This window comes from Diospyros lotus, chromosome 9, assembly GCF_014633365.1.
Source record: "Diospyros lotus cultivar Yz01 chromosome 9, ASM1463336v1, whole genome shotgun sequence".
In the NCBI taxonomy this organism is placed as follows: Eukaryota; Viridiplantae; Streptophyta; class Magnoliopsida; order Ericales; family Ebenaceae; genus Diospyros; species Diospyros lotus.
The window spans coordinates 10,252,622-10,263,976 of NC_068346.1; the positions used below are offsets into that span (position 1 = coordinate 10,252,622).

The following is an 11,355-nucleotide window of genomic DNA, read 5'->3' on the forward strand; positions in this document are numbered from 1 at the left end:
CACTTATTCTTCATCGAGTAACACTTATTTTTTATTTTTTTAGTCAAATCGATTTTTTCGTATTTGTTCAATTTTTTTGATTTCGAGTAACATTTATTTTTGGTCGATTCGATTTTTCTTAGCATTTATTCAATTTTTTTGGTTATTGTATTTCTTCAATTGGTTTGATTCGATTTTTCATACATATTCGATTATTTTGATTCTAATATTTTGGTTAATTCAATTATCGAATCGACCAAATACTCACTTTTAATTCTGGGTATTCTTTCTATATCTTTATTTTACAAAGATATTTGTTGAAGGTCAATTTGGTAGAATGATATTTATCTATTTACCTCAAATCTCAATTAGGATTGGAATGAATTGTGGAATTGGTAGTTTCCTTTAAAGGCTGTCTTTGAAAATGGAATCTAAGGTTACATGTTACTCTCCACTTTTGTTTTGTTTTGTTTTTATATATTTATAATAAGTAAAAATTGTATTCTAATTTTATAAATTTTGTTAATAAAATATTTTTAAAAAACAACAATAGCAATGAGAACTCATCCTCTAATATATTTAGGTAGCATCTGTTAACTAAGATATAAATTGAAAAAAATGAAATATAAAAAATATCTTGCATAAAAATATTTTTTATTATATTTATTAAATTTATTTATAAATAAGTCATATAATTTCTTATCCTGAATTTTTTAAGTAAATTTATTAATTTATTTTTTGAATAAATTATCTTAGATTTTATAGATAAATTATATTAATGTAACTTTATTTTATTTATTTTAATAAACGTCGTATTAAGAGAATAAATTCAAGTGAAACTTGTAAGTTTTAACCAATAAGATTTAGAGTAGGCACTTGGAAATTGGATATATATATATATATAGGTGTATTGTATTACTGATAATCAAAGTCTTGATGTCCACTACAACCTCACTCGACACATACTTCCTATTTACATGTCCACTGCAATCTTAATTTGTGAGATTCTAAGCGATTATTGATCGTTGAGTACTCATAAATAATTTTAAATAATAAATTTTTTTAAATAGAAAAACTTTTAAATTACGTTCTCTTTCTCTTGAAATAGTATTTCAATTTATTAGATTGAGAGAAATTTAGTTTTTTTTACTTTTAACATTTAAATATATTTTTAAATTTTTATTAAGCTAAACAATTTCAAGATAATTTTTATCTCATTTTAGGTAATGTTTGTTAATTAAGATATATAGATCGAAAGAAGTGTCTCGGATAAAAATATTTTTTATTATATTTTTAATTTTATCTAAAAAAAATCATGCGATTCTTTATCTTAAATTTTTTAGATAAATTTATCTCTCATCTCTTTTCGAATAAGTCATTTTGAACATTGCACGTAAGGTATCTTAATATAATTTTATTTTTCTCATCTTAACAAAACGTTAGATTAGTGAATAAAGAAATTTACTTTAAATTGTAGTAGTGATAGACACTTAACATAAAATAAGTTCAAATCAAACAAATTTTAGACAAATACGAGGAGGTATCATCAACACTAAACTTTCCAATCCCAGTAGTGTCCATAAGGGCAAGACGTTATTCGAAATTAGGAAGGTACATTGGTTGGTTCGTTCATTCTATTCCAAACACCGAGTAATGTTAGAATGAATCCATCGTTTTCCAAGAAAATCTATCCCAAGCCAGCCAAAGGCTTAGAAAGAAGATACGGAGTTTCTACTGGTTTGGTCAAAGCCTCCTAAATGGGTGGGTATCGAATTATGTTAAAATTTATGGCTATTGCGCGTACAAAAAAAGCCGAAGACAGAACCGGCAACTGCAGTGCCAATTATCCCCCATCTCCATTTTCTCTCTGCCATTGAACTCAATTCGAAGAATCTTCCATGATCTTCGCCTATTGATCGAGCTTACTGAACATGGATTTGTAGAGAGAGAGAGAGAGAGAGAGAGAGAGAGAGGGAGGGAGAGGGAGAGAAAGAAAGAGAAGCGACTTTGGACATGGGTTGTTTTCCGTGTTTTGATTCAAGGGAAGCGGAAACGTTGAATCCGGATAAACAGAAAGATCATAGAAAAGAAATCCATCCGGCTGTCGCCTCCAACATATCTAGATTATCTTCTGGTTAGTACCGTCTCTCTGTGTAGATGTTTGCTCGTTTGTTGCTTGATCTGATCTGGGTCTTGCCCTTTTCCTCCTTTTATTGTAGATTGTTTGATTGATTCTTGTCTAATTAGATTTTTTGCGGCTTGTACTTGTTCCGTCTGATTTAACTTTGGTAGAACTTGTTGCTGCTCGCTATTTCATTTTTATCCTTGCTTAAAATGTTTTACTTTGAAATAGATTAGGTTTCCCGGATTGATCCAACTGATAAATAGGGGAATACCAAGTTGGTTTGTCTAAATCGTCGAAAGTTGATTCACTTAGTCTCTGAGCTCATGTGGGGTGCTTTAGCTTTGATGTGTTAGTGTACTAACAGAAGATCTCATCAATCGGTAATATGATTTTCTCCGGTACCCAATTGGAGTATAACTGATTAAATATTTTGGGCTCTCCCAAAAGCGCAAATTCATCAAGCTAGGAGGATTTAGAATTACAGAGTGTTGAAGATATAGATGCCTTCAATAATTATTTGGATTTTTTGACCCCGATTGCTAGTGGCTTGATTTACTTCTTCTTGGTATTTTATCTGCGAATGATGGTCTCGATTGGATTTGCAGGGGCAGACAGACTGAAATCGAGAAGCAACGTGGGAACTAGGAGGGGTTCGTCAAGTCCAAAGGATGTACCTGATATTAATATTGCTGCACATACATTCACTTTCCGTGAACTTGCTGCTGCGACAAAGCATTTTAGGCCAGAGTCTTTCATAGGGGAAGGTGGATTTGGGCGTGTGTACAAGGGGTGGCTTGAAAGTGCAGGCCAAGTAAATGTCTCCTTTCTCGATTCTTGATTACTAACACCACAGAAATTATATATTTTTAAATTGAGTTTCTAGTGAAAAATGAGCCACTCTTTGTGAATGTAAAGCTGATTAGGAAATCTTGGAGGTTTCTTTATTGACAAACCAACATTGAAATTTCATTCGGTTTAGCATGGTATGGTCAAGGGAAATTTCCATTAATTAGCTTCTTCTAGACCTTATTTAGTAATTATTTGGCTAGGAATCTTAAGTTAAGATTTCCCCCATGAGGCCTCACTTTATTTTGCAGCAGGTTTAGATGTAGACAGCGTGTAAGGATTTTCTAGCCTCCTGCCAGGGACATGGATTCTGAATAAATGATAACTAAATTGATAGTCATACATAATTTCACCATCACATTGGCTGTACTGGTCGGCAACACATTGCAGGTGATATGGCTTTTAAGCACTAAATGAGAAATTGAAAACGGGAGCTACTCACTGACTTACTGATTGACTGCTGAACCTCTGCTTGTGCAATAGCATATGCATAATAGCACTATTTATATGTGAAACAGTGATGTTTGTATATAATGTCCGTTTGAGTGTAGTTGATTCTTTATGTTTTATTTGGTCTATTCTGGATCTTTATCTTTCTCTCATCTCCATCAACTGCCACCCAGTTGGGATATGTACCACTTAGAACTAGTATTGATGAATTACATGTAAAACATTATTAACATGCTACCAATTATCAAGTATTAGCAATTTTTTCTTTTTTCATTCCCTCTAAATTACTGTTCTGTTAAATTTTCTAATAAATGAAGTATTGCATCATTTTTTTTTTTTTTTTCAAATCAGAAATCAAATTCAGGTTAACTGGTTGAGATTCATCATTACAAGATTCTTATTAATTTTTTATCCTGTCTGATTCCCAATAATATACTAATAATACCATTAGTAGAGCCATTGTCCAAGACTAATATGGTGATTTAGCTAAACACTTGTATTGTTTCTTCCCTTTCATTAATTATTCAAAGAAAGTGGCTGCTTGTGAAAGTGGATTGTGTAGGGAAGGGAACAAACATATAATGAATCGGAAGAGAAAGGTAGAATAAGTATGAATCTTTATGGATTTTCTGTAATTTTATGTATTACAAATGTCACCAACAGTATCCTATTTATTGAGGTTGGTTACAAAAGGATAACCACTACCCCAATAAGCTTCATCCACACTAGGATATACTAAAGATAAAATAACATATCAAGCCTTTATTTCTCTATGTGGGGTTGCTACATGTATTCTAGCTTACCAGTCATTTCTATCTATGACCTTATCTTTTGGAAGGCCTTTATAACTCATATTATACCTAAGTTTCTCCCACCAAGTTTTTCTTGGTCTTCCCCAACCTCTTTTGCTAGGTACTCGTTTCATTCCATCCACTCTTACAAGAGTTTCTGTTGGTCCTCTTCTCACATGACCAAACCATTAAATTACACATTTTATCTGATGAGTTTTACATTGACTGTTAGCTAGTTAATGTAACCCTCCTTTATTTGGGCTTGTGAGTTGCGACTAGGTGTAAATAGGAAATCCATAGGTGGGGTTTTCAAAACTAAGATAAAACTTATTTAAAACTATGATAATCCTAGTAGATAGATAAATATAATCAACAAGTATAATATCAATCAAATAGATAAATTTTAATTCAAACCAAAATTGATTAACCTCATATCCCCCTTTATTCAAATTTTGTCCTGACTATTTCATTCAATGTCTTTTTCACATTAATGAATAATTCAATCTTCAAAAGAGTGGTGAAAATGTTTGCAACTTAGTATTTTGACTGCAGTACGCTGCTCAATATTATTTTTGTTCAATTGATCTTTAAAGAAGTGATATATTGCAACAAGTCAATTGATCTTTTGACTTGCAGTAGACTACTTTTACATTTGCTACTTGCATGAGTTGTAAGGTGTTTTTGCCAAGTTAATTGTACTGTCTTTCTTTCTAATTGAATATCATCTAACTTTCAAGTATTATTCTTCTTGGTTTCTTTCATCTCTTCTTTCATGGGCTCTGTACGCACTTTTTATTTTGAATTGCTTTCCCAAATTTAATTGGATCATAGGCTACAAACATAGCATAATGAATCAAGTTTCCAGTAGTGTTAGTGGCATCATCTATCATTACGTCCAAATCTCATAGTCAAGTGAACGGTTGGCTATTTTTTTAGGTTTTTGTTAATCTTTGATAGTGGCTATTTGAATTGCATTATATGCTACCTACATTGATTTTTGAGCAAATTGTTTAATGATAACTATTTGGCTTGGATTGAACTCCTTATCCGCACTCCAATCCTAGAATTTTTTTTTTTTATCAAAGATCACAGTTTGCTAACAATCAGCTTGTTTGTAATCGGGTTATATAATGTATATCTCCCAAATTTTCCTTGTATTTGTCAAGTGTCAGGGGCGGATCCAGAAATTTACGTAGAGGGAGGCTAAAATTTTTTTTAAGGTATAAAATTACACATCACAAATTTTGGAGTGGGCTGAAATTTTTTTTGACTGAATTATTAGTAAAATTTATTATTTTTTATATTAAAAAATTATTTTTTTATATTAAAAAATATTTTTTAATAATAAAAAATATTTTTTAATAATAAAAAATAATTTTTAATATTAAAAAAATATTTTTAATTGTGAAGCCCAGGGAAGCTCATGCCTGCATCCACCCCTGTCAAGTGTGTTGTTGTTTTACCTCTGAAATTGAGTGTTCTTGCCTCTCTGGGTATATGAGCATATGTGATCGAGTCCAACACTCAAAGGTGCTTGTTGCTTAGTTTGAAACTACTTAATACCTCTTCAATAGTGACATGCTGCACATGTTTAGTTGGTAAGCTAAGCGATTTAAAAAATAAATGAAATATAGGAGAACTTCAGCCCAATAGTTATTAGTCATACCTTTTTTTCTTTTAACATGCTTCTTTTTATGGTTGTGATGATTTTGTTCTTCTTTTCTGTAACTTGGTTATATTATGATGTATAATAAATAGTGTTGGATAGCTCCTCAAATCCCAAATATGGGAATGAGTTTATTCAAGTATTTCAAATCAAGGTAGGAATAGGAGATCAGATCCAAGTAGAAATAAGAAACCTAAGGAGGTTATTTTGAATAAACAAACCTTTTAGTATGTGCCATGTGGTAATTTTGTAGCACACTTCAGTAGATAGGTCTACTTGAGAGAGGATGTAACTAGGTTAGTCAAAGGCTGTGAGTTGAGAGAGGATTTTCTGTTTTTTGGTTCAAAAGCTGTTACTTTGAGGATAAGCGGATTATCTATTTTAGGCATTGTGGATATATAACCTTATTTAGAGACAAAATTATGTTAAATCTTTTTGTACTCTTTTTTATTTATTTATTTATTTTTTATTTTTTTGTAGCTGTGGTTTTCTTTGATTTTGTATCTTTCTAAATTTCAGTATGAATTATGATTCTAGATTTTTCCCAAACAAGTGGTATCAAAGCTATACAAAACTTTTGTTGGATCCTAACAAGTGTGAGAGTTGTTAATTCTTTGTCTAGCATTTAGTTGTTTCTTTAATGGGGAAGGAGAAATTATACAAAGAAAGAAGAAAAAAGGCGAGAGGGAGTTGGCTGTTGCAATGGTGGCTGACAAATGGCTGGATTTATTCATTCTGGAGGCTTTTTGTATTCATGAAGAGTAGCCACTTTATCCCTCTTATCCTTTTTTTTTTCCTTCTACTGCAAACATAAATTGCTGGCAATAAAGCACTAACATGTCCAAAATGAGCGTAATGGAGATTCCTCTTACAATGGATGTGCGCCTATACAAGATAAGATAAAATTAGAAATGAGGTTATTCATAATAGGGGGGACTTCCATTGAAGATAAGATGCATGAGACATGCTCGACATGGTTTGGTTATGTGAAAAAAAGACCAATAGAGGCTCCTGTGAGAAGAGTAATGAAATAGAATAAGTCCTTGTAAAACTGGTAGAGAAAGATTAAGACAAACTTAGAGGGAAACTTTTAGGTATGATATAAGCTATAAGAGTTCTAACAAGAGATATGACCATATATAGAAATTATTGGTGACCTAGAATTCATGTAGCTGACCCCACCTAGTGGGATTAAGGCTTGATATGTTGTCTTTTTTCTAATGTGACTTACCTGTCTTCCTCTTCAAGAAGTAAATATTCTTTACTTATTTTGGGTTACTCCTAACTTTGTGTCTTTGACAGGAGGTTGCTGTCAAACAATTGGACAGAAATGGGCTTCAGGGGAACAGGGAATTTCTTGTGGAGGTTCTTATGCTCAGCCTTCTGCATCATCCTAATCTTGTGAATTTGATTGGTTACTGTGCTGATGGGGACCAACGGCTTCTTGTCTATGAATTCATGCCCTTAGGATCTTTGGAAGATCACCTTCATGGTAATCTATGTCCATGTAACTCCTGCTTATAGGATTCGAGTTTATTTCTTGTAGTTTAAGTTCATGAAGTGCAAATTATCATTTTGAAGTTATTGAAACCTTTGAAGAGTCCAATTATTCTTCATCATCTTTGGAATGAGAAAAACATGAGAAAAAGCTCAATGCCCGATGTTAAGTAAAATGTATGTTTATGATTTCAGTGATATGTAACTGGGTAGGAATGCCATAGCATTTTATTATACAATAGGAAAGTAAAATTTCCTGAGACAGATAAGTAAACAGGTTGGCAAAGGATGAGATCACTGTAAATCAAACTCTAGAGACAAGTGAGACTAAAGCTGGTGCTTTGTTAGTGTTTGGAGCAGTTTTCTTTCGGTGTTTTTAGGTTTCACTTTTATCCCTGCAGGATTCACACCAATTTGTTACTGACTGAACTGAAAAAAGAAAAAAGAAAAAAAAGAGGAACAATAATGAGTCAATTTGAATCTCAAGTAGCTTGGCTTAGGTGACACCATGTCAGTTGGAAGAGTGGTGGTATGTGATGAGAACATGGGTTACTAAAAAAGGTGTAGACAGGCCCCTATCCTAAGTAAAGCTACACTTTTACTAATCTAAAAGACGAGAGTGGAAAAAAAAAAAAAAAAGCAACACTTTGTTCTGCTTGAATGGTAAAATTCATTTTGTTTTTGTGAACCCAAATTTTTAGGGTGACCTTCTATCTATTAATGAGAAACTGTATTTCCAATGCCCAAATTGGATGCTTGTCAGTTACCCAATTATCTAAAATTTTCAAATAATGCTAGCTATTTCCCAGAAGCAAATTGCGTTGTGTGTACAAATACTGAAATAAGTGTTCAAGTTTTTTCTTCCTTCCATTGGTTGATGCACCCATAGTTGTCAACAGTGCGCCTAGGCTCAAGGCTTGGTTGAGGGTGCCTCTCTCTATGAGGCATGCACCGAAGCACTAAGGTGCGCCTCACCCTGAAGTGCAAGGCGCACGCATTTTGCTCCTGTGTAGTTTTTTTGCTGTTTTTGGATGGATTTGTTAAAATCTAACCAATAATAACCAAAAAAAAATTAAAAGAAATTTGATAAAACAATAAAGCATCCCATTATTTAGTTAAATAGTGTTGATTATTTATTATTTATACGTTTTCATTTACCTCTTTATAGGCATATATTGAAAATAATGATGTATAAATGTTTTTATTTAAATTTTTTAAATGTCAGCTTCACAACCAAAAAGCTGTGCCTTTGCCTTGCGCCTGGTGCCTAGGGTCCAAGCATTCTGGCGCCTCAGGTGCACCTTGAGCCTTTGAAAAATATGGATGCACCTTTTGAATTGTGTCATAGCTGTTTGTTTGTAATTAATATAGCCTCCCTACTTCATGATATCCAAGATAAACCTTTCTCATCTTGTGCACATGGATTATTCCTGACACCATAACCTTACCATTGTTGCTCTATTTTTCTTTCCTTGAGTGTGAAAAATGGTGGAAAGAAAAGATCAAGTGAACATTATACCCAAGTTATCGAAAGCAAACTCCTGTTTTATCATGTTAGTAGCTATTCTTGTATTCACATGTGTGCATCATTGCGGGGCATTTGTATTTCTCTGCACATCCTGGACCATTGTTATTAATTATCTTAATTCCATGAGCTGCTCTTGAACTTCAGAAATGGTTACTAATGTTGGGAATGTTCATTGAGCAGATCTTCCACCAGATAAAGAACCATTAGATTGGAACACAAGGATGAAGATTGCATCAGGTGCAGCGAAAGGTTTAGAATATCTCCATGACAAAGCAAACCCTCCAGTAATTTATAGAGATTTCAAGTCATCAAACATATTACTGGATGAAGGATATCATCCAAAGCTTTCAGACTTTGGACTTGCAAAGCTTGGCCCCACTGGAGATAAGTCGCATGTTTCCACCAGGGTCATGGGCACCTATGGTTATTGTGCTCCTGAATATGCTATGACTGGACAATTGACAGTAAAATCTGATGTTTATAGCTTTGGGGTAGTTTTCTTAGAGCTTATTACTGGACGTAAAGCAATTGACAGCAGCCGGTCTGCAGGAGAACAGAACCTTGTTTCATGGGTAAGTTTCTGTTGCCCTAATCATATTTATGTTTTCTTTGTGACCATTTGTTCCTGTGCAGCTAGAATTTTCTTGATCTTAAAAGTTTATGCAGGCTCGTCCCTTGTTCAATGACCGTAGAAAATTTGGGAAATTGGCTGATCCACGGCTGCAGGGTCAGTTTCCAATGCGAGGTCTCTACCAAGCTCTAGCCGTGGCATCCATGTGCATCCAAGAACAGGCTGCTGCTCGTCCACTAATCGGAGATGTGGTAACTGCCCTCTCTTATTTGGCAAACCAGGCATATGATCCCAATGCTCGACTCACTGGGGATGAGAAAAGAACCAGAGATGAGAGAGCGGGCAGGATATTGAGGAATGACGAGGGGGCAGGATCTGGACGCAAGTGGGACTTTGAAGGATCAGAAAGGGACGATTCTCCAAAAGAAACTGCGAGGATGTTAAACAGGGACCTGGATAGGGAGCGAGCTGTTGCAGAGGCCAAACTGTGGGGAGAGAATTGGCGGGATAAAAGACGACAAAGTGCTCAAGGAAGTTTTGATGGCAGTAACGGGTGACGCTGGAAGGTAGAATGAATACCCTGCTGCTTCATTGCGTACCTCAGCTCATCAGGGATGGAGTGAAGAAAACAAGGAAACGAGCCAAACCACCATAAACCCCCTCTCATCCGATCCGAGGTTTTCTCATTCCATAACTAAAGACTGAGAGCTGATGCTCTAGAAATGGACTATTGGAGTGAAATGTTTACCTGGTTCTTTTCTTCTTTTTTTCTGGAACACAGAACAAGAAAAGAAAGCGCAAGCAAAGAATGTATATTGAGTGTTGAATACAAGAGCAGTAGAGCATGCATGGTGATGCATTTGAAGCTTTTGAGAGTAAAATCGCCCCGCTTGCTCTGTAATATTTCTTCTTCTTCTTCTTCTTCTTCTTCTTCATGACCACGTTATTGACCAAATTGAATTGATGCTTTATGCTGTTAAAGAACGCTGGATGCTTCAATATCCTTTCCTTTCTCACTCCCTACAGTTACTGATACAATAAATAATGATATTCCTTTCCCAACTGAGGCTGAGGCTGAGGCAGAATGGCGTAATCGACCATCCCAAAAGATCAAAACACCCTTCTTCTGGAATAGAAAATTTAGCTATCGTTTCTTCTATGCCTAATGGTGAATCCAATTTGACGTTGAATGGAGATGAAGGATAAATGCAGTAGCAGAGCCAACTAGTTGTATTAGGAGGTTACCTATACATAAACGCCCTTTTCTGTACTTCTAACTGTACAAAAATTGACGGGGGAGGATTTTAGATCGAATTACGAATCACGTTAAAAAATTGTCTTCTTTTTCTCTTAGTTTATGTGTGTGTCGTTGGATGAGTTTTTGAGGGAAAAGGGTAAAATTTTATTGTTCTAATAATAGAAGATGATAAGAAATATGCAAAATTAGAAAAATGATGAAAAACTGAATGAGAAAGTGGAAATGAGAAGCCAAAAAGAAGATAAATAAAATGATGCTAGAAATGGGTAGAAATGTTTTTTTTTTGTTTTGTATTGCAGAAATCGAGAGGTCCCCGAGTGCACAGAGAGTCTTCAATCTCGAACTGTCACACCCTTCTTATAAATTACAGTCTGCCCACTTGAGCTATCGAATAGGACAAAATATGAATAAAAATAATAAAATCAAGCAACCACAAAGAACACAAGAATTTTTATAGAAGTTCGGTTATTAAGAGCCTAGTCCTCTCTCCTAAAACTAAGTTTGAGGGCATCACTAGGGAAAATATAACACTAGCTTTTAATTGGAGTTAGAACCAGCATATAATCCCTTACCTAAGTAAGAACCACTAGCACATAACTAGCAAATACAAATACCTCAATAACAAACTTACAATCAGAGACAAT

General features: G+C 34.2%; 1 protein-coding gene across 2 annotated transcripts; it reads left to right on the forward strand.

Moving 5' to 3' along the window:
• The first annotated feature begins 1,704 nt into the window (after nucleotides 1-1,704).
• On the forward strand, nucleotides 1,705-10,469 carry LOC127809882 (serine/threonine-protein kinase PBS1). Of its 2 annotated transcripts, none has more exons than XM_052349036.1 (5): nucleotides 1,705-2,113; nucleotides 2,710-2,915; nucleotides 7,160-7,349; nucleotides 9,063-9,454; nucleotides 9,540-10,469. In XM_052349036.1, the coding sequence occupies exons 1-5, from the start codon at nucleotides 1,993-1,995 to the stop codon at nucleotides 10,008-10,010; spliced, it is 1,380 nt and encodes a 459-aa protein (XP_052204996.1). In that variant the 5' UTR covers nucleotides 1,705-1,992; the 3' UTR covers nucleotides 10,011-10,469. The 2 variants fall into 2 exon arrangements, with proteins under 2 accessions (XP_052204996.1, XP_052204997.1); XM_052349037.1 differs by having other exon boundaries at nucleotides 1,712-2,113; nucleotides 9,549-10,469.
• Nucleotides 10,470-11,355: the final 886 nt, after the last annotated feature.